General features: G+C 44.9%; 1 protein-coding gene across 2 annotated transcripts in view; it reads right to left on the minus strand.

The window, feature by feature from the left end:
• Window positions 1-23,734, minus strand: part of FAT3 (FAT atypical cadherin 3) — a 524,011-nt gene that overhangs the window by 53,236 nt on the left and 447,041 nt on the right. For both annotated transcript variants that reach the window (XM_070425876.1, XM_070425875.1), the window contains exons 13-16: window positions 7,995-8,384; window positions 5,187-5,401; window positions 3,663-3,800; window positions 2,572-2,715 (exon numbers count right to left, since the gene is read on the minus strand). In XM_070425876.1, the coding sequence (XP_070281977.1) occupies window positions 2,572-2,715; window positions 3,663-3,800; window positions 5,187-5,401; window positions 7,995-8,384 (887 nt within the window). The remainder of the gene's footprint in view (window positions 1-2,571; window positions 2,716-3,662; window positions 3,801-5,186; window positions 5,402-7,994; window positions 8,385-23,734) is intronic.

The raw sequence follows: 23,734 nt of genomic DNA on the forward strand, positions 1-23,734 counted from the left end.
TTTGGGATGTGACATGATTATGTTGAGGCCCAACATGGTGACACAATGCCATAACATTGGACTTGGGGGGAGGGGGGAGAGGACATCCTGGCACCTTCCCAGTAAATATACAAAAGCTTATGCCAGATGGGAAATGGGCTTCATACCTCATACCTCAGAATTCAAGTTTTGCCATGTTTCTTGAGGAAAGAGAAGGGGGTGGGTGGGTGGAATATTTCTCAACTTCATCAGAATATTTGGAAGCCCTGGAGTTACTATGCGAGCATTATTTTGTGGAACCTCTCTGCCTCTTCCCCCAAAATAGAAACACAAAGGTCTTTGTCATCCTTTCTTGGCTCAAAGGCTAGCCTCGCTTTGAAAAGGCCAAGTCAAATTCCTCTGTAGCTCAGCGACTGGTTCCCCGGCCCCACGCTGTTTAGACTTCGGCATTACCACGGTTAGGGCTGAAGTCAGTCTCATTAGTTCAGGCCTCGGATGATATCGATTTGGGGTTACATGAGCTTGGGTCGCAGAGATGAAGACAATGATATGCAGCCGTTTGGAGGGGAGTCACGCACGGGGCTGGTACACTTGTTTCATGTGCTGAATTAGTTTTATAAAAACCAGGTGTTGGAATAAGAAAACTACTCTGGGTTGTAAAAAGGGAGAAACACTTTTTGTAGGAGAACGAGAGTAGGACCTCAGAGATCTCTTACTTTGCCCCTTTGCCTCAAGTGGCTTTTGGTCATCAGGATCAAGACATGGCCTCCATCTGGAACCAGTCGCAGAACCGCCTCTGCCCAGCGTGGATTTCGTGCTCCACACTGACAGTATAGTCAGCGCCACATAAAACAGAAGACTTATCGGTTTGTTTGCTCAGTCTACCAAGGCCATTTCCTCCATAGGAGAGACAGGGAAAGAGAGGGAGAGAGAGAACCCCCCGGTCACCATCAGAGAAAGAAGGGTGAAATATAACACAGGCCCCTCGCTATAGATATGAGCCAGGGCCACTGCTCACTGCGGAGGTTCTCGGTTCTTTCACTACGACTTCCTGTTGTGCATGTGAAACAGCCTGTCAAGCTGATGGATGTGTGTCATAAAACTGAACGTTGAGTAGGCAAAGCCCATTTTGTTCAGGGGCCAGCACCCAGAGGCGGGAGAGGCAGAGAGAGCCCAGTGGCGACAGTCTCAGAGAAGAGCAGTCCGAGAGGAGGAGGATGGGGGGAAGGTGCAGACCCTGCGTGAAGCTCCGTGGGAGCAGGAGAGAGATGAGAATGCACAGCTGCTGGAAAAAGCATCAGAGAGGAGAGGAAACCCAGAAGGCCAGCAGGTGAAGGGATCCGGTTTCTCTGGCAAAGCGGTGGGGGATGAAGTAGCAAGCTGCTGGCTTTATGACTGCCTCTCGCCCGATTCCTAGCTCAGTGGTGCAGGGGTGCAGGCTATGGATGGCCAGACTCAAAGTCTTGAATGTTATTACAAACAGGCCCCTCAAGACCTGGCTCACTATCATCTTACCTTCTACCCACAAAGCCCTGGGCCCCATGGGGGGTGAATCTGAGGCCAAACTGGATCAAGCAGAAGCTGACTCTCTAGACCAGCAGTTCTCAACCTGTGGGTCACGACCCCTTTGGTGGTCGAACGACCCTTTCACAGGGGTAGCCTAAGACCATCCTGCATATCAGATATTTACATTAGGATTCATAACAGTAGCAACATTACAGCTATGAAGTAGCAACGAAAATAATTTTATGGTTGGGTCACAACATGAGGAACTGTATTTAAAGGGCCAGAAGGTTGAGAACCACTGCTCTAGACTATCTGTGGTCCCCCCCAAGACATGGATATCAATCTTGTCTCTGCTAAGTCCTCCACACTGACTGTATTCCCGCACTGATTTCCTGAACCTCCCGAGGTCAGTTTCCAGCTTCTAGAAACACAGGGAAGTAGAGGTAGCTCCGGGCCTGCTACTGTGCTAATTAAATATCTTTTGAATAAGAGAAAAAAAAGATTGGAAAGAGAGTCATTCTGATTGTAGACTGCCAGAAGATACTCCATCTAATGTTAAAGAGCTAGTGGATTTGAAGTGCTAAACACATTGCTTATGGAAGAGTGGGTTTAGTGAGTAGCGGCTCTATCCTGAATTCCAGTCTCCCTTTGACTGATGACCCAGTTAGTATCAATCTCCCTCCCTGGCCGGGATAGTACAAAGTAGCTTAAATGCAACCTCCGTGGAAAGAAAACAGTTTTTGCCAAAGACAGATCTGAGTTCTAATCCTGATTCTACCACTTCGCTGCATGATCTTGGGTGAGCTACTTAACTCCTCAGATCCTTAGCTCCTTCACTTCACGGGGGTGGGGTGGGGACAAACGGTGTGTGGAAAGTACCTGACACTTGAAAGAACCCCACTGGTGACTGCACGTCTCAACATTTGTGAATCAGTTGCAATAGAAAATGCAGACTATTTTTATACCAGTCCTGTGCCTGGGTGAGTTGATATGAGGTAAAAAACAGTAATAAACCGTGCCGAGTAACAGCAGAGAAAGGAAGCTGAGTGTGTCAAGACAAGTGCCCGACAGGCCCGATTCACGCACCTGAATCACAGCGGTATAGTTAGCAGGTGTGAAGACCGGGCTGTTGTCGTTCACATCGGAAATGTCAATGTTGACGGTGGCAGTTGACGACATCACAGGAATGCCACTGTCTGCTGCCTGGACAAGCAGGGAGTATCCGGACACCTATCGAAGCACAGAGAGCTGGCAGTGAAGAAGTGCAGTGTCTCCTTCCTTCTGCACAAACTCAGAGGCGCTGCAGGCTCTGCTCGGCTTTGTTGAAGTTCAGCCTTCTCCTCTTAGATTCTAAACCAGGGTTTCTCAACCTTGACACCATTGGGGCCAGGTAATTGTTTGTTGTTGGGGGCTGACCTGTACAATGTCTAGGGGCATCTCTGGTCTCAACCTACTAGAAAGCAGTATCACCTCCTGCCAATTTGTGACAACCAAAAATTGACAGCCTCCAAATATATGGTGGTGGTGGGGTACCCATAGGTTCCCAGGGTTGGGGGCAAAAACCATCCCTGGTTAGCATCGAAGCTCTTGGCCTTTGTTCAGACAGGACCGTTGTCAACACTGATCTACCTTATCAGTTCTGATTCTTCGGGAGTTAGGGGTCTATATCGCTCAGTGAGGTCGTTCTGCTTGTTAGCATCACTACTAGGGCACCTTTATTCCCATATTTAATTTCTCCTTGAAGATAGTATTTTTTGGCTAAAAAAGATAATGTTTAGAAACTTAGTTCAACCTTGGACAGAGGAATTTTCTGCATCATTCTTTTTGACCTAGATTCCTTCAGGGGGTCCTTCCATACCACAGGATCCCAGTGCTCAAGATGCTTTTCTGCCTCCTTGCTGGAAGAAGGACCAAACTTCAAACCATCCAGGAAGACACATATTTGCTTTTCCTGAAAACACTCGTAAGTAAGAAACTGCCAACATCTATTGGCAGAAAATTCTTTCAAAGTTATAACGCCAATACACAGTGCTGCATTTTAGCCCCTCCCTTTACACTCTCAGCATTTAGAGCAGAGAATCTTCCTACTGCTACTCATTGAGCCAGTGCCCGATTCCAGTGAAGGGATGGTTGTGGATGGGAGTGGGTGGGAGGGGAGCTGGCTTAAACTAGCTTACCCGTTCCCGGTCCAATTTCTTCTTAACCTTCACAAGTCCCAACACAGGATCCACAGCAAATTCATTGTCCCGATCGCCACTCACAATGGAAAAACGAATCTGTCCGTTGGGCTGGCTATCTGCATCCTCTGCTATTAGCTTGATGGGACACAAGCAAAACAGAGGAAAGGCATGACACAAAAGGTTTATTCTTAGGGTACCAGGTCTGCACAGATGGACACAGCTCTGGTGGTTTTCGTAGGCACTATGATCAGCAGCGACAGTGAGCATAACCCCAGGAAGACATGATGGGTTTGGTTCCAGGAGGAAGCCACTAATGCTGGAGCTGCCATTTTATTTCTGTTAGTTTTTACTTGCTGACAGCCTGCTGCCAGTTAGTCCTGATTTTCCTCAGGCCCGGAACCTAGTCAGGATAGAGCCAGAGCTAACTGTTAGGGATACTCTTGTGATTCTTTTCCAATTCTCAACCTATGCATTTCCATGTTATGGAAGCCCAAGAAAACTCCCTCTCCCACCTGGCCAACATACTCCCCACGGTCTGCTGCTCATGTTGGTGTTGCTGGGATTTAAATGTTTGGGAACAGTTTCACAATGTCCAGGAAGGAGAGAGGGCCTGGGAAGCCCACCTCTGACGCGTAAAGAATACACACCCACAGCCTGGTGCTGGGAGAGCCAGAGATAAGGATGAGTGGAAGGGACCTGCCCAACCTAGGGATGATGAGCATGGTATGGACGGGATTCACTGTTTCCAAAATGTAATGGGTAAGTCCCAGAGAGCCTGTGTGCTCTCAACACATGATTTGTTCTTATTAGAAAAAAACCCTGCCCTAACCGGTTTGGCTCAGTGGATAGAGCGTCGGCCCGCGGACTCAAGGGTCCCAGGTTCGATTCTGGTCAAGGGAATGTACCTTGGCTGCAGGCACATCCCCAGTAGGGAGTGTGCGGGAGGCAGCTGATCGATGTTTCTTCCTCATTGATGTTTCTAACTCTCTATCCCTCTCCCTTCCTCTCTGTAAAAAAATCAATAAAATATATTTTAAGAAAAAAGAAAAAGAAAAAAACCCTTCTGGAAAGAACTCTACGAGTGGCCTACTCATCTTAAACTTGCTCCAATTTCTCCCCCCGCCCCCCTGCTCTGTCTCTCTCTCTCTCTCTGTAAGGGGCTGGGAGGAATTTTATTCTCTCCTTAGCTACCTAATATCATCTAAAGTCACAAGCTAGTAGGAGCCATTATTATTATTATTACAACTTCATTCCATGGTGTATCTTATTTTCTCAAAAAATACACATTCCTGGGAGGACAGTGATTATCAGTCACTTGCACCTTGATAGAAATGCATTTTTCAAACCCTTTGTAAGACACCCTGGAGAAGGAACAGTTGAAAGACTGGTGCCTCACTAGGGTTCTTGGGGTTAAAAGGACACTGAAAGGAACGTGGGAAGAGAACCCAAGACAGACTTGGCTCACTTTTTCACTCTGAGGATTATTAGCCCCAGACATCTGGCCCTCCCACTGGCACCTACCAAAATGACAGAGTCCCCAACCAAGGCATCTTCACTTATGACCGCACTGTAGACATCTTGGCTGAACGTGGGAGGATTGTCATTCACATCGGTGAGGTTGATGTTGACGGTGGCCACGGCGCTGAGAGCCGGGGTGCCCCCATCTTTAGCTTCCACCACCAGGTAAAACTTTTTGCATAATTCATAGTCCAGGACTTCAGAGACTAAAATACCCCCTTTGAAGAGAAATGGGAAGCTTTAGACTTGATTAGGAAGAAACAGTGGTAAGCAGTTCCACAGTCATGGAAATATTTATAACATCATCTCTAGCCAAGAATATTAGCCATTCAGGAATTTGTTTATTGAATGCCCTTCTGAAAGCACCCGGAGTCTGATGAATGCTGTCAGTGAAAACAGAGCGACCCATCAGACACAATGCTGAAGGCATCAAGTCTCTGCCTGTTTCTGCAATAGTGCTTTTCTCAAGCAGCCGGAAAGCCTCTGGCATTAGTCGCCCTCATGCAAGTAAGCAGAAGGGACAAGAACCACACCCCTGATAAGTGTCTCCCAATGACTCCTCACGTGGACCCGGGCTGACCGAGAATGAGCCGAGATGTGTGGGTGTGAGTGTATGATCCCAACCCTCGTCAGCAAGTAAATACTTCCAGAAAGCTGAAATCTCATTAAAAATAGCTCCAATGTTCCGGGACTTCAGCTTTCTGTGCTTATCTAAAACTAGGATGGCACAAAGAGGGCAAGGATCTCAGAAACGCCAAGGGATCGTGACACAGTGGAAAGGGAACTGCCTGGTAATCAGTGGCCAAATAGTGTGAGCTCAGGGTCCACAACTACAGGATAGAGGTCATGACCGTGTTACAGATGTATTTAAATTAAGCAAATCGAACGGGTGAAAGCAGCTTGCTGGGTGCCTCCCCTGGGGGAAGTTCCATGAGAGCTCTTTCCCTCCCAGCCCAGCCCTTCGTGGTGAGGCAACCCCATCCTGCCTTCATTCTGCCATTGGTTACTGGTCATTGTACTACCTGCAGAGCAGCTCTCAGGGGCACTGACCCCTTTTCCCACGTGAAAAGCAACCAGCAGGACGAAGGTGGGTATGTCACATCCAACTTCTCTAGGAGCGAAGGCTGCGCTTCACTTAAGGCGAGAAACAGAAGTCATACCAATGACAGGAGCATCTTTCTCTCCATAATTAAGTTTTCTTAGCAGTTATCACCCTTAGCACTTCATGTCTCATAATCCAGTGTCAAATGTAAACAGTACTTACCCATTTCCCCATGGTGTCCATATACAATATCATAATTAGACCAGCTAAGACGAACACATATTTAAATGAGGAAAAGCCCCATACCTTTTAATTGGAAGTAATGACCTTAATAAACAGAGTTACTGCTGGGAGAAGCCGCTAATGTAATTCTTCCATCAATATTTCCATCTCCCTATACTTAAGGTCAGGGACTCTATCTCCTCCATTTTTTTGCACCCTCCAGAGCATAGCAGTATAATTTAGATGTTAAGCAGGTATTCCAAAGTCAGAAAGATCTGAGTTCAAATCCTGGATCCTCTACTTACTGTGGACCCTGGGAAAATTATTTAACCTCTCTGAAACTCTGTTTTTCCTTGTATGGAAAACGTGAGAAATAACTAATGATGCAATAGGAATCTGGGGCATCTGCTATGTTAGTGAGTGTTGCTAATTATGATAGTTTCCAGTTTATATTTACTGGACTACCCAAATGGACTTCCTTTGCTAACTTGCTCAACAAGTGCATATTCCTTGAGTAATGAGGGAATTATGCCCAGTGGCTGGGAAGTGTAAGACTCACCTTATTTGCAAAATGGGACTACTTTGAAAATATTAATACACACACTGTATGAAAATACAAGGATGAATATGTTTACTCTTCCAAAAACATCTAAGCTTATATTCTAAATTACCACCTTTATTTACCCAAATTACCCCTAATAGTTTTAACTCTCTGATGCAAAAGCCTTAGGGGTTTCTCTTGTTTCTTCCTGGGCACCTTTTCCCTAGATCAGCCGTCTCCAACTGGTCCACAGACCACTGGTGGTCTGTGAGGTCCAAAAGGTTGGCGACTGCTGGTTTAAGGAAACCTTTGGAGCAGCGGTCGCCAACCGGTGGTCCCCGGACTGCTGGTGGTTCGTGAGGTCGGAAAGGTTGGCGACTGCTGCCCTAGATGATGCCACATCTTCCCCAGGGTTTCAAAAGCGTGTGGTGAGAAATGACCATGTTGTGACCAGGAGCAGTGACAGGGCTCAGATACGGTCCCAGTTCCAGCTGACAGGGGTGCGGCTGGGAGGACCTGCAGGTCACTTATCAACCTGCTTGGCAGGTACCAGAGAGGCGGCCTGAGTGTGGATGGTGGTGAGCAGACGCTCATCTCCAGGAGCACTTCCCAAACTCATGATCCAAGTTAGAGAACCAAGAAACAAACAGCAAAGAGAGAGGAATAAACAAACCCCGTGCTTGCTGTGCAAAGAATACTTCCTCTCCCCAGCTAGGAAGCACATCGCTGCTCCCAACCTTCCTGGGAAATCCTGGAGACAGCCTGGGGGTCTAGTATCTTCCAAGTGAGCCCACAGCAGGGGCTTCCAACTGAGGAGGGCATCCTTAGAAGCAGGGTGCCAGAGGGCACTCTGGGATCTGCCAGCAGGCCCTGCTGTGCGAAGTCTTATTTCTGCTGCCAGGGAAGTGGCAGGAGAAAGAGCCCACCAAGAAAAGTGGTTAGGGGGTGGGAGTGGGAGCAGGACAGAATGAAGCCTTGAATTCTAAATGGGCTGCTGTTTACCCACCTGTCCTTGGGTTGATCCTAAACTTCCCTTGTTCATTCCCAGACCGAATGAGATACGTAATCTCAGCATTTGTGCCGATATCTTTGCTGGTGGCGAAAACGGTAAGGACTTGGGTGCCAGGGGAGGTGTGTTCAGGCACTGTCACCAGGTAGTCCCTCCTTTCAAACACAGGGGGGTTGTCGTTGATGTCCAGGACGGTGATGGTGACGGTGGCGAGAGAGGACAGGGCCCGCCCGGGGCTCTGGTCGGTGGCCTGCACGCTGATGTTGTAGGAGGGCTGCTGCTCTCGGTCCAGCGGTTGCTCCAGGATGATGATGCCGGACGACTCGTCAATGGAGAAGAACCCACCGGCCGAGTCTGCCAAGGAGTATATGACCTTCCGATTGATGCCTGCGGGAGACGCAAGAGCGTGAGCGCAAGGAAATGCAGCCTGATGCTGGGCTCGAGAATCTTATGGCTGTGCTGACTCCGAAGGACCACACCAAGAAAAACAGCAACTATAGAATCAAAACCCACAGATTTGCTCCTACAAAGATGTCAACTTCAGTTTGTAAATATATATGAAGTAAATTAAATAGTAAAGAAATAAATATTGGCAACAAATATCAGAAATAGTTGGATATTCCTCAGATATTGAAGGAAAATATCTAAGATGCCAATAAATACATGTGTGAAAAGATGTGCCACAGAAAGAGAAGTACTAATCAATTAATTAATCACTTCAACAAATGTTTTCCCAGAGCCTATCAGGCACTGTTTATTCTAGTGCCACAGAAAGAGAAATACAAAATTAATGAATTAATCACTTCAATAAATGTTTACCTAGAATCTACCAGGCACTATTTATTCTAGATGTCAGTGATTCTAGAAATGGGCAAAAGCCAAACATTTGCTGTGGAAATTTTTACATCCTAGTGGGAGTAAATAAGAGATTGACAACAAAGAATAAAAATAAATGGCATGTTTGGGAGTAAAAAGGGAGAAAAATAAAGCCATAAGGGGGCATAGCAGTGCTGGGGGGAGAGAGTATTTAGGAGATGGAGGGAAGGGTGGTGATTTAAAATACGGTGGTCAGGGAAGGCCTTGACATTTGAGTAAAAACTCCCTAGGAGAGGAGGGAGTGAGCAGTGCAGCTGTCTACAGAAGAACACTCCAGGCAGAGGAACAGGCAGTGTGGGGGTCCTGAGGGGGAAGCCCATCTGGGTGTGGAGCCCTGCAGAGAAGACAGTGTGACTGGAGCCAAGAAGAGAGAAATGAAGATGAGATCAGGGGGCAGATCCTGTGGGTGGGGTGGTCAGGTGGGAAGCCATTGGAGGGCTGGGGAAGTCATGTGATGTGACTTAGATTTTAACAGGATCACTCATGAATGAAGAGCCGGTAAGAGAGGAAGCAGCTGGAGGCTCCCGCAGGAATACAGGTGTGTGCTATGGCAGCTTGAACAAGGTGGTGGTGAAAGGGATGAGAAGTGAGAAGGGGTCTGGTTCCAGATCTACTCTGAACATGTAGGTGGTGAAGATACTGTTGTAATTAACTAGTTATTCATAACAGGAAAGGAAGAAAGGGAAGACCAGACACTAGAAGCATGTTCCCAGCAAGACAACGGAGAAGGATCCAATAAAGGGAAGATAGACACATGCCCAGTAAAGGAGGGGTGACATAGGGAAGGTACTTTCCTGTCAATCACACCTGGGGACAGAGATGATTGGTCACAATGGGCATGGCCACTGCAAGGGTGTGAACATTTGCGAATACATATTAGCCTAAGAAATTCCTTCGATTGTTGCGCTGGACTCTTGGCTTGTGGGGCTCTTTTGCTCCCACTCTCTTGCATTGGCCCCTGTGGCCCTCGGCCACGAGGACCCTCACATAACAGACTAATGGGCCGCAGCGGGAAACACAAGCTAGGCTAGCCTGAGGCAACAATTGGTCTGTACAGAGATGGAAAGGAAACTCAGGACACTGGCTTTGATTTTAGCTCTGCTGAAACCCCAGCTACATTCTTCTATGACTAGACTAAGGGAAACTGGGACTTTGGAAACCCAGGGGTGTAATTCCACAGAAATAAAGCTTTCTACTATACAGCATTCTCCTGTGGGGCCCCTGGCAATGCTTATTCCAGCAGTACCCTAAGAAGCCCATACCCATGAGCAACAGGGGAAGACGAGGCACCCCCCTCTCCCTTAACAGTGAGACATGACTGTTTTCTGACTGTGGCACTGGTAAGCCAAGGGATGTGGCAGAAAAAGAAGATTCCAGGATGACTCTTAGGTTTTGGCCTGAGCAAGTGAAAAGAGGGAGTTACCATCAGCCGAGATGGAGAGGATGAGAGAGGATGATGATTTGGATGGACCAGGAACCGCATATTGGACAAATTAAATTTGGGATGGGCATTTTACTAGTATATTTAAGTAGAGATTCAAGTAGGAAGTTAGTGCAGGGGGCTGGAGATCAGACAGGTTCAAGTTGGCGCTATAAATTGGAGGGTCTTCAGCATTCAGATGGTCCACTGAGCCAGGAGAATGGATGAGGTCATAAGGGAATGTAAAAGAAACCTAATGGCCAGTGAGCCTAGGGCACCCCGTCAAAGAAGGGGGGAGATCTAGTCAGAGGGTGACCTCCAGCTCTATGATTTAAAGCCATGTACTTAGTTGCCAGAATACAATTTTATCTTAATATATACGAAAGCTGAAACATCAACCAGGAAATACCCATCAACAACCAGCAAGTTAGTGACTGATGACTGGGTTGACTTCTGGTTCTGAAAACCAGTTTAACTGTTTTCATCTGAGGATCTCAGCACTGCAACAAGGTTTATAAACCTCAAATCCACCGGTCGTCAAGATTTATAACAATACAATTTTAAAAGCTGTGTAGGCTGAAAAAGCACCACTTGGATCCTAAGCGCTCTTAATGAGGACAGTCAGCAGTCACGACTTCCGTTATGACAACATCTGAAAGTGTCTTTTGTGAATCATAGACCTGCAGCATAGAAGCACTTAGAGGGCCTAAGCCTGTGTTGTTTTCTGTGGTAACACCTCACCACGGGGACAGGCATTTGGCAGTAACTCCTCCACTGTACAATTTCCCTTAAGCCAAAATTCCCAGCAAACCAATAAAATAATATATCTAGAGGGGATGACATAAATTGCATTATGTGGCTTTAACCAAAAGGTCAACACTAAGAGCTTGTTCTTGGTTCCATTCCAGAGAGTCCATTTTTTCTAAAGTTTCATCATTTACTTTAATTTATTTCTCAAAACAACCACTGTATAATACATAAACACAACCTCTGATTTTATTGGTGGTGAGATTTAAAAAAAAAAAAAAAAGGCTTTCCACTTTTCTTGCTGCCGCTAGAAATCAGGCCCCAGAGCAGAGGTTTTCGGGATGGTTTGGGGCTATTTTTAGAGTGTCTGGAAGATTTAATTTTTCAGCATCAATTCCTAGGCCCTAGGGTAAATGCACAGAGGGTTGTGCAGGTGAGCAAGCTTGCACCTGAAACACAGTAACACTGCCTGGGTGTCAGAGCAGGTCGCCTGCCCCAGAAGCTGCCTTGACTAGTTGGATGGTCACAGGACACCCCTCAAAGTCACAAGAGTGAATTTATGGAAACATATGAGCAATGGACATAAATACATCAAATAGTTTTCAGGTTTTTAAATCACACACATTCCCTGTGGATTTGACTTCCACCCCCAACTCATGGAAGACCGGTTTTCCCAACAATAAGATGGGGCAGGAGATTCATGCAGGGGCGTTCCTCTGAGCATTTGCTGACAACTATAAAACGCAGTCCACGGATGCATCAGCCAAGGCTGATGGATTTGCCTGGCGCCACTAGCATTTTCAGGTAAGCACCAGGGCCAACGTCCTGTTTTCCCAGTGCTCCCTGCTCAATCCCTTTAAGGATGTAAGTTCTGCTCTTGGACATACTTCCTCTTCAGGCCTGAAGATCATTTAGGAAGCAGGTCCTTTTGGATTGCCTGTGCTGGGAGCAGCGGAGTTGGGAGAGACAGGGGTTGGATTTAACATATGCAAGGCCTAAAGGGAAGGTGCCTGTGTCCCCTTCCCTGGGACAGGGAGCTGAAATCTCAAAAATATCTCCCATGTTCCCAGTCTTCAGCTTTCTCGTCCAGCCCCATTCAGAGGCACTGGACTCTGCTCAGATCCCCAAGCAGGAGATGCTGCGTTCTCCCGTGTCTGCTCAGCCGGCCAGCCCTATTGCTGGGGCACTGCGCTTACAAGGCTGACATTAATCAGCCCCACAAAGACCATGGCTCCCCTCCGGGCAGATCTTGTTTATTTAAACTCGGTGACAGGATTTTTCTGCTTTACCACGCAGAAAAACCACCCCCTCCCCCCAAGTTGCTGACCTAAACTCCCCCCTGCCCCCGCCACCTCCCCATACATTTTGCTTTTGACAGTATCTTGGGCATCCACACCAAGAGGAACTGGAAGATTTATTGGTTACCTCTCCTTTCTGTTACCAATCAGACCGATATGGAAGCAAGACCACAAAAGGTGGGAGGAGTCGGGGGGATCCCGAACCAACGAACCTGCTAAATGGCATCACTTATGATTTTGTGGCTCACAAGAAAAGAGCAGGATATATATTTTTGAAACATATTAACTCCAATTGAGACACAATTGTGATGGCTTTTAATGGTTTCTGGAAATAAAGTCAGACGTGGAAATGCCAATTCGGAGGCTGTACTTTTGGTGTAGCACTTTCTGGTCTGTGTTTCCAGGCAATGGGGTCCTGTCATTGTTAAATGAATGCAGGTCATGTCACTAAAGCAGAAACTTCCTATCCAAGGGCGTTTGATAAATGCCATCCTTCAAATCACCATCCCTTTGCTACATACCCAGCAGAAAAGATGAACCCGAGCAGAGGACTCGCTCGCTAATTGGCCCAATGCTCTTACCACATGTCACGATGTGTTACCGTGAGGTATAACATTAATCCATCATTTTGTGTCTGTGTTTTTAAGTATGTAATTCTGTTCTCCAATTTGAGCCTAATTTAATGAGGACAGAGCTACTTAGCTTCTTAAAATGCTGAAATGCCAGGCTACCAAGAGAAGTATGACTTTCATTGCAAGTGAAGTTTCTGCACGTTAGCTGCGGCAAATGGAGCAGGCCTTCAGAGGATTAACATCAAGCAAAAGAAGAATGATTAAAATCCCTATTTGCTCAAAGGAAGTAATAGGTAGTGGCGTTCTGTAGAGTGAGGTTGGAGGACAAAAATAGCACATAAAAATTCCAAGTAGGGAAGGCTGTGAAATCCTGGGGTGGATTGCCAAGGGCATGTACATTCCTTCCCTTGAAAGATTTCTAAATGGAGGTGAAGTTCCTCTCAACTTGGCCAAATGGGAAGATGGGTGTTTTGGACATGGGACTGTCAATTGGTCCAGTCCTAGAAGACAGGAGACCTTGCTGCTAGCCCATGATCTGCAGAAACTACGCAAGTAAACCTGGACGAGTCGCTTCACTTCACTGGGTCTCAGTTCTTTTCATTTTTAAAATGACAGAACCGAGGTCAGCTGTGGTCTAAGAGGATCTTCCGCACTCTGATTCATTTCCAAGTTTAACTAATGACACTGGTTTTTATTTCCAAAGGACTACCCTTCTTCCCCAGCCGCCCATTAAGTTGCTAGACCTGGGCAAAAGTGGGCCCTATCGGCAAAGAAAAAGTCCACAGACCCCTTGATCATGATGAACTACTGGATTTTATGAATAGAAAGAAACCTCAACACAGCAGATTCAAACCATTCAGTTAAATGTTCAGAGTTCACACATAACAGCTCCCAGCAAGGCTCTTACACCCCAGTGAGAAATAACACCGCGGCGAGGATCATCCCCAAGGATCTAATCCAGTGTCAGAATAACTCCGCTTTACGTTTGAGATTTTAAAGGTGTGAAAGTCAGCACCAAAACCAAATGGCAGGAGTGGGCAACACAGCAAGTGCACTGAGATTTTTTTCAACTTGATCTTTAAAAAATGTTTTCTCCCCTCCTCCAAAGATCAAGCTCCCTGAATTAAGAAACCCAACAAGAGCTTACGTTGAGGATGAGGTCTTACGTTGGTAGCTGCTTTGACTCTGTCAGGGCAGGGCCCTATCTGTGACACTCATTGCCACACCCTCCTGTGACTGCCCAGGATCTGGCCTGTGTGCAGCACACACAAAATGTGGGTCATACAAAATTGCTATGAACTGGACTTTAGAAAAGGGTTCAAATATATATGGAATACAGGGTGTACGAACACTTGGACTAATGATAAAGGTAGGGTTTATTAAAATACATTTCGTTCTCAATATGTAATAGAATCTACAGACAAAGTGTATTCTTTTTTGACGATACCCTCTATATATCTGGGAAAGAAATAATTTGAAACAATAGCAATAAGCTGACTCCAGTAACACCTTAAATTTTGGTTCTAATCATTTTTATGTGAACTGCATTGAGGAGTCATAATTTACATATAATAACATGAACATGTTTTAGGTGTGCAGCTCATGAATTCTGACATGCCTAACCCCATGAACCCACATCCCTCTTGAGATATAGAACATTTTAATCCTGAAAGTTCTTCATGTCCCATTGCAGCCAGTCCCCTGATCCCATGCCCCAGGCAACCTAATAACTTGTTTTGGCACCAACGTTTTCTCCTGCCTTCATTAATGCCTATTCATAAGCGCTTAGAATCTCACAAGTCTATTTAGATTTCATAGCTTTTATGACCCAGGCATGGTGATTAAGGCATGCTCTTATTTAAACTATAAGGATTATCTTTAGAAGAAAAATGATAAACAAAGCTTTGGTTCTTGAATATGTCATTGCATTCCTTTGCTACGGCCTTTTCCTTAAAAGACAGTAGTTACTTTTGAGAAGTGCAAGCGTTCTATCTTCCTCCCAGGAGACACTGTCTCTGACCCTTCCATTTAATAAGGATGAGACACTGCGTTGAGGGTAAGTGGTGGCCAAAGACATTATCCCTAGCTCTAGCAGCTCAGCAATGTGACAAGGGATTACTTAAATTAATAGCTTCCTGCATGTCTTCCCAGCTCCCCTCTCCCGACTGATTCTGAATCTACCGCCTGCCTTGAGGCAGGTTCCACAGCCAGGTAAGGCTCCCGTCCCCTCTCACCTAGACTGCTGCAAGACTCCTGACTACAAGCTACTTCAGACTCTACCCTCTCCTGGCCAATCTTAACCAGAGTGAAGTCCTAAAACTGGATCCAGTCTTGCTCAGCTGCTCAAGATGATTCCTGCCTTCTCACTTCTTACAGTCACAAGAAGAAACTTCTGAGAATGGCTTTCAGGCTTCTGAGCCTGGTCCCAGCCCACTCTTTCAGGGTCACTTTCTGCTCCACTTTCGTCATATACTGTCTACTCCGTGGGCTCCTGAAGACATCACCCACATTCACTCCTCAGGCCTTGGCCCGCACTCTTCCTTCTGCGCAGAAGGTTCGCTTCCTCTCCTTCCTTTGTCAAAACCCTACCTATTTGCAGGGTCTCCTCTGACACAATTTCCTTAATTCCCCAGTTACTTCCTTTTCTTTGGTCTCTTAACATTATTTTGCATGATCATTAGTTATATTTATGTCTTCTCTCCTACTCGATTAAGGTACCTTTTGGGCAGAGGGATTGTGTCTTATTGTCTTTTTGCCCTGTACTGAGCTCAGAGCCTTGCACACAGTAAGAAAGCAAAGCACGCTGAACTGCAGAAGAAACAACCAGGGGACCAAAGCGGGTGTACCAGCGTGCCAATGCAATGAATGGAGGTGATACGCATGCTGGGCATGCACGACCACTGCAAATGCATGGTTACAGGACCGAAGAAACTCAAAAGGGTGCAACACAGAGAAACCAGGAATATTTCGTATAAAAAATGTACATAAAAACCTTCACAGCTATATCATAAGCTATTGCTAAATAGATGTCTGCATTTATGAAAAAAAAAAAAAAACACCTGGAAACTACCCAATTTTCCAAGAATGAGGACTGGTTCAATAAAATCTAATACATACATATCACAGGAACACTATACATACCTCATCATATGAAAGTGTAAAAGGACCTATAAGGACACTGAAATGAAGGGAAGGCAAAAGGAGGTCGACAGTTGCGAGTATGTGGAAGTTTACCCTTGTATTATTATTGAGTAAGTATTACATTATTTCTTACAAACAAGTATAAACCTACTTTTGTCCACCCCTGTAGGTTGCAAGCCAGTGAGAAAGGCAGGTTACAAAATAATATCTAGTTTACGAGCCACTTTTTGTAAAGTAAAAAAAGGCAGAAGTACCTTCTTATCAAAATGGCAACAGTGCTTAGAACTGACTTGTTTTTCCTTTTTGCTTGTCCTTCCAGGTTTTATGCAGTGGACACAGATCATGTTTGTAATAAGTGAAGAAACTAGTACAAAAATCACATACAGGGAAAATAACTCTTTAGTATCACTTTTGGAGAGAAGTCTAAATTTCAAGGTATTTCTAGGCTAATTTAATACGCACCACACATACCAACTGGGATAGTTGTAGAAAAAGGTACTTACATATTGTGTAAGAGTCCTTTTTCTGGGTAGTTACATTCCTCATTTTAGTTTGTGCTCAGAAAGACACTAGCTTTACTTAGAAAATCATTTTTGTTAAAAGTCTTATTATAAAGTTATCTCAAGGGATACACTTTTTGGACAGTTTTTTAACACTAAAATTAAGCCATAGAATTTTTAGGCTAGCCTAAAATTCTCCTTTCATTGTCTGTGGGAGGCAAGTAAAATCCTATTACAGTGGAAGAACTCAAAGTGACTGCTCGTTTCTATCTTTAAAATATGCCTGCAGATGCTATGAAATAAAACGGAAAGTTGCCATGAGGAGGTCCATGGAATTGCAATTACTTCTCAAGTTAGAAATGACTTTTAAATAGACTCTCCATTTCTGTTTTAAGTGCCTTTTAAAAGTTTTCCACTGGGTGATGACTAACCCTGGCACTTTCCCATGGGCAAAATACCAACTCTGGGCTCCGCATGCAGTCCCTTGAGTCTTTAAATGGTCAAAAGAAAAAAAAAGACAGAAGGCAGCACCAGTCACAGAGCCAGGGGGAGATCCTGACTATACCATAAACCTCCTGGCGATTTTCCAGATGGGCTGGCACCAGCTCTGCTGGGTAGGATTGGCGACACGCTTTGAGGTCCCATGCAACAGAAAAAGTTTGAAAAATGTTAAAGAGTTCAACACAGCCACAGCAGAGCAATGAACCAAATAAGGGGCCCTTCTAAGCAAGGCGCTCTATATACCCACAAAGCTGGCCTCATTGCTGAGTGAGACCACCTTCTGTGATTTCACAAAGATAGTTCATCTGGGTATAAATTCTTTCAACTTTGGTAGGCCCGGGATAGTTAAGTGTAAGTAAATTAATTCATCAACTAAGTGCTCAAAACTCCATCTCTATTGATGCACAGAACTTCTATGCTGCACTGCTACCTAACAATAATATTCAAAATGTTTCCTGCATGATTTTAACTTAGTATGATCATTGTGTTGATTCATTCATTCATCCATTCAATAAAGATTCACAGGACTTTGTCGCACGGCAGATATTGGGGATGCAAAGAAGGATGGGTCACTCTTCGATCCTCAAATGGCTCTCAATTCTCAGGAGACAAACATGTATTTAGTTGATTTTTGGAGAGGGGTGGCCAAGGGAATTTTCCCAGAGAAGAGAAGAACTGAATTGAATCATGAAAGAAAGATAGGAGCTGTCAGGAGTACTGAAGTGGAAAAGAGACAAATAGAATGAGCATTTCAGGTGACAGGAACACATGTGAGGGTGAGAATGATGTAACTCCAAGGTGTACTCACAGAAGGGTAAAGGGTTCAGCCAGTATTGCTAAATTAGAAGTTTGCAATGGCAGGAGCTGAAGCTGTCTATTTTCAGAGCCACCAGCAAATTATCAGCGCTGTTACAAACAATTATAGCTAGAGTAATCTAAAACCTGGGCATAAAACAATGGATACATTTGCAGAGAGAGAGAGAGAAGGAAGATGGGAAGGAGCAAGTTGGAGAGGGTATGTGGGTGGGAACCGGTTTTTAATATGTGGGAAGTTATTCAAAGAGCTCCCAGCGGATGATGGACAATATAATTGTGCTTGTCAAGGAGGCTTCACAGGGCGAAGTGAGAGCGTATATCCTGCAGCAAAGCTGATAAGCACACTCCACTGAACCTCGTCACACCCTGCAAAGGCAGGGAGCCAAGGTGGGAGATCCTTGGATTCTGTACAAAATGCCCAGGGGGAGGTGGAAATCCCCCCTAAGACACCTTAGTACTCCCTTAAATCCATTGTTTGCATTGCTGCATGTTGGATCAGGATTGATCCAGTTGAGCAGCTCAGAGGCACTACCGACCAGGGGCATCTATGGACGGGGCCAGTGTGAATGGGCGAGCTCATGGGAATGGACCAACTGCTAGAAATCAGAATTCCTGCCCAAGATTGACTGCTAAAATGTTTCATGAAGATGTCCTTTTCTGAAAGGAATTAGTTATTTCATTTGACAACTAGTGTTTTTGGTTTTTTTTTACCCCCTGCTTGGAAGACACTGGATTTTTAAGAGTAATAATAATGTATATGTATCAAATGCAAAGATTCCTAAACCAGACAAGGCATTATAGTCAAGTAGAAAAAAATATATATATGTAGAGCCCTACCCTAGAATTTCTTTTTTTTAAAATATATTTTTATTGATTTTTTTTACAGAGAGGACGGGAGAGGGATAGAGAGTTAGAAACATCGATGAGAGAGAAACATCGATCAGCTGCCTCCTGCACACTCCCCACTGAGGATGTGCCCACAACCAAAGTACATGCCTTTGACCGGAATTGAACCTGGGACCCTTGAGTCCTCAGGCCAACGCTCTATCCACTGAGCCAAACCGGTTAGGGCTAGAATTTCTTAATCAGATTTTGGAGATGGATCCCTTGCCTGTTGGTTTATTTTTGACTGTTTACTTCAGTGGTTCTCAACCTCCTAGCCCTTTAAATACAGTTCCTCATGTTGTGACCCAACCATAAAATTATTTTCGCTGCTACTTCATAACTGTAATGTTGCTACTGTTATGAATTGTAATGTAAATATCTGATACGCAGAATGGTCTTAGGTGACCCCTGTGAAAGGGTCGTTCGACCACCAAAGGGGTCGTGACCCACAGGTTGAGAACCACTGGTTTACTTTAAAATCTTCCAAGGGGCTGCTGGTGCATAGCCAGGGCTGATAATCAATTTGCCTGGTTTGGGTGCATTATTTTATTTGCTGCTGGATTCTAGAATTTGGGATAAGGTGGTTCGTAGGGCCCTGATCAACTGAAGGGATCTTGTTTTCTTCTGCAGGGGGAGGGTGTCACTTTGTATTCCCAAATTAAGCCGTGAGTGACAGAAGACTTTCACATTATCTCCAGTGGAACAGGAGTGGGGAACCCTCAGCCTCTGAAGGAACCCAGGCCATGTGTATGAAAGCCCCTGGAACATATGCACTAGACAGGACCTCAGGGGATTTAGGTGGACTGTCTAACTCAGTTTCCCCAACAGCTTGACAGTTCAACAGACATGTACTGGGCAGCTGATGCCAGTGCTGGTGACACAGGTTATCTGGCTGGTGTCCCAGCTTCCCAGGAGCTCATGGTCTGGTGGGAAAACAAAACAAGAAAAATTAATATCTCCATTTTCCCAGAGAAGAGGAGTAGACTTCAGAAGGGTTGGGGAACTTATTTAAGGTCAGACAGATAGTAAGGTACGGAACTGGGATACGTAACCAGGTCTCATCCCAAAGCCACTGTATGAGGTGGCTTCCCAAAATGACAGGCCAATGTGACACAGAGGTAATGGGGTGTCATGGCCCTGCCTCCTGGCTGCATGCACTGCAGAAGCTGTCCTGATGCTGGTGGGAGGTAAAGCATTCCAGGAGGGCTTAGAGGACCCCAGAGCCCTTTACTTAGGACCACTCTCCATTTGACATGCCTTCGAAGAACCACTTAAACTTTTTGAACCTCTGTTTTTCCATCTGCAGGTTGGAGTATCAAGATCTAGTCTTGCTACAGTAAGATTACATGTGGTAAGTGTTTGGGGCTCTCTGGAGAAAGGCTTCAAATGTCAGATGATATATTTTTTTATATCTGCAACAAAGGGCTTTGACCTCAACGTGCTCGAGAGAGTGGCCCACATCTCTCAGTCTTTAGGGGGATGATTTAATTTTTATGGACATTTTAATAGTTCCTCAACTGTCTTCAAGGATTTAATACTTCAGAGAATAACAGAGCTTTGGGAAGAAAATAAATCACTGACCTATGCAGCTTAGAGGTAACATTTTCTAAGGTGTTAGGAAAGATACAGAATATATGATATTTAAGAGCAAACAGGCTGAATTCAGAATTGAGTCCTTTGTGAAACATCTTCTGGTAAAATGACTAAAATATAGGAGAGAGCACTGGACTGAGTGTGCGGATAGCCTGCTTTCAGCCCAGTCCTGCCACTGATGAAGTCATCTTGGGTAAACCTCTTTGTCCCTGGGCCTCAGTTTCCTCTTCAGAAAAAAGAACAAACTGATGGTTGCCAGAGGTGAGAGGGTGTGGGGGACTGGGTGAAAAAGGTGAGGGGATTAAGAAGTACAAATTGGCAGTTACAAAACAGTCACACGGATGTAAAGTTCAGCATAGAGAATACAGGTAATAGTATTGTAATAACTACGTATGGTGCCAGATGGGTACTTGAATTATCTGGGGAATCACTGTAAATTATATAATTGTCCAACCACTATGCTGTACACCTGAAACTAATGTATAATGATATTGACTGTCAACTGTAATTGAAAAATAAAATTTTAAAAAAAGAAAAAGAAGTATTTTTAAAATAATTTTTTAGTTTTCATTACAGTTGATGAACAATATTGTATTAGATTCAGGTACACAGCACAGTGATTAGACATGTATATAACTTTTGAAGTGATCACCCTGATAAATCGAGTACCCGTCTGGCACCATACATATTTATTATAATATTATTGACTATTCTCCCTATGCTGTACTTCACATCCCTGTGACTTTTCTGAAACTACCAATTTGTACTTCTTAATCCCCTCACCCTTTTCACTAAGTCCCCCAATCCCTCACATCTCTGGAAACCCACAAAGTGTTAGTTCATCTTGTTTGGAACTCTCTATGGTTCCTAGACTTGTATATCTATTTCTTTCACCAGGGAAGTTTTCCATCAATATTTTTTTTCCAAATAGGTTTTCAATTCATTGCTCTCTTTCTTCTCCTTCCAGCACCCCTATAATGTGAGTGATGGTATGCTTGAAGTTGTCCCAGGGGCTCCTTACGCTACCCACATTTTTTGGACTGTTTTTCCTTTTTGCTATTCTGATTTGGAGTTGTATGCTTCTTTATCTTCCAAATTGCTGATTTGACCCTCTGTTTTACTTACTCTACTGTTAATTCCATGTAATGCATTTTTCATTTCTGTTACTGTGTTCTTCATTTCGCACTGATTCTTTTTTGTTTACTATTTCCATTTTATGTTTTTATCTCTTTGTTGAAGTTCTCAATAAGTTTATCTACTCTTTCCCTGAGTCTGTTGAGCATCCTTATAATCAGTGTTTTGAATTCTACATCTAGTAGATTGTTTGTCTCCATTTTGTTTAGTTCTCTTTTTTTAAAATATATTTTTATTGATTTCAGAGAGGGAGAGGGAGAGATAGAAACATCAATGATGAGAGAGAATCACTGATTAGCTGCCTCCTGCATGTCCCCTACTGGGAATCGAACCTGCAACTCAGGAATGTGCTCTGGACCAGAATCGAACCTGGGACCCTTCAGTCTGCAGGCTGACGCTCTACTCACTGAGCCAAACTGGCTAGGGCTGTTTAGTTCTTTTTCTGGAATTTTGTTCTGTTCTTTCATGTGGGCCATGTTTCCTCATCTCCTGATTTTGATCGACTCTGTGTGTTTGTTTCTATGTATTAGGGTGGAGCTTCTATGTCTCCCAGTCTTTTTTTTTTTTTTTAAATATATTCTATCGACTTTTCACAGAGAAGAAGGGAGAGAGATAGAGAGCCAGAAACATCGACGAGAGAGAAACATCGACCAGCCGCCTCCTGCACATCTCCCACCGGGGATGTGCCCGCAACCCAGGCACACGCCCCTGACCGGAATCGAACCTGGGACCCCCCAGTCCGCAGGCCGACGCTCCACTGAGCCAAACCGGTTTTGGCCTATGTCTCCCAGTCTTGGTAGAGTGGCCTTATGTAGTAGGTGCCCTACAGGGCCCAGTGGCACAGCCACCCCATTCACCCAAGCTGGGCTCTCTAGGTGTGCCCCCCTTGTGGACTATGTGCCCTCTTCTTGATTGCTATTGGCAATCAATGGGAGAGATTTATCCCTGGGTGGATCAACTTCAAGGACTGGCTGAGACCACTGTGGAGGATCTGCTGTTCAGAGGGAGACCCCATGAATCAGGTCTTGTTTCATGGGCTTCTGGTACCCTGATGAGTCTGCCCCTTGAGTGTGTTGCTCATGGAGATAGTTGGGTGGTGGTTAGGTGTAGTCTGAAGCTGTATATCGGGTGGACTGGCTCTGGGGCTTCCAATCTGACAATGGATTCTATACCAAACTCTACCCTTTGATGTGTATGTCTCCACCTTGCCTTAGGACAAATTGTGTTAAAAAGAAGCAAGAGGCCCTGAGACAAGGAGAACTTAGTTGCTTTAGCTAAGTCAGCATTTCTCAGCCTGTGGGTCGACAACCTGTGGGTCGCCAACCTGTGGGTCGCGACCCCTTTAGGGATCGAACGACCCTTTCACAGGGGTCGCCTAAGACCATTGGAAAACACATAGATAATTACATATTGTTTTTGTGATTAATCACTATGCTTTAATTATGTTCAATTTGTAACAATGAAAATACATCCTGCATATCAGATATTTACATTACAATTCATAACAGTAGCAAAATTACAGTTATGGAGTAGCAACGAAAATAATTTTATGGTTGGGAGTCACCACAACATGAGGAACTGTATTAAAGTGTCGCAGCATTAGGAAGGTTGAGAACCACTGAGCTAAGTCTTCTCTGACTTCCTATAATGCCTTTCAAAATTATGTTTCGTCTTGGGACTCTTATTTAACTTATGTACAGCACCTTCTCCAGATTGCTGAACCCTTCTAGATGCCAGATCAAGACCACAGGCACTACTCCCTCCTTATTCCTCAGCCTCTCCTCTTTTCATCTTCTGAGTATCAGGTTCTCCTTTCTGCTTCTCTCTTTTTCATTTCTAAGGTCAAGTGTTCTCTCTGTGTTGCTGAGGCCAACATAGTCGCAATTTCACTCTCTCCTGCGTTTTTGGGACCTGCTGAGGCAGTTGTCCCTTCCTGCTTCCTGGCTGAAACGAGTGCTCACCAGATATCCCATGGCTGCCCCTAACTTTCTTACCTCACTCAGACTAGTTCTGGACAATGGACAGTGATAAGGTGCCGTGGGCTTCACCCCTAGCTAAAGCTGTTAAGAGCTGGTGTGTCTCCTTCTTCCCTCTCTTCTCCTGCAATGGTGACCTTGGGAACCAAAGTTCAAGAATGTGGTGTTGACAAGATAAAAATCAGATCTCCATGTCACCTGTACTTCACATGGGAAAAGAACTTTTGCTGTGCTAAGCCACTGAGACTTTAAGAAAAATTACCCCAGTGTAGCCAAGC

Source organism: Myotis yumanensis, unplaced genomic scaffold, assembly GCF_028538775.1.
Source record: "Myotis yumanensis isolate MYYU_CA2020_CCGP unplaced genomic scaffold, mMyoYum1.0.hap1 SCAF_10, whole genome shotgun sequence".
Taxonomy (NCBI): Eukaryota; Metazoa; Chordata; class Mammalia; order Chiroptera; family Vespertilionidae; genus Myotis; species Myotis yumanensis.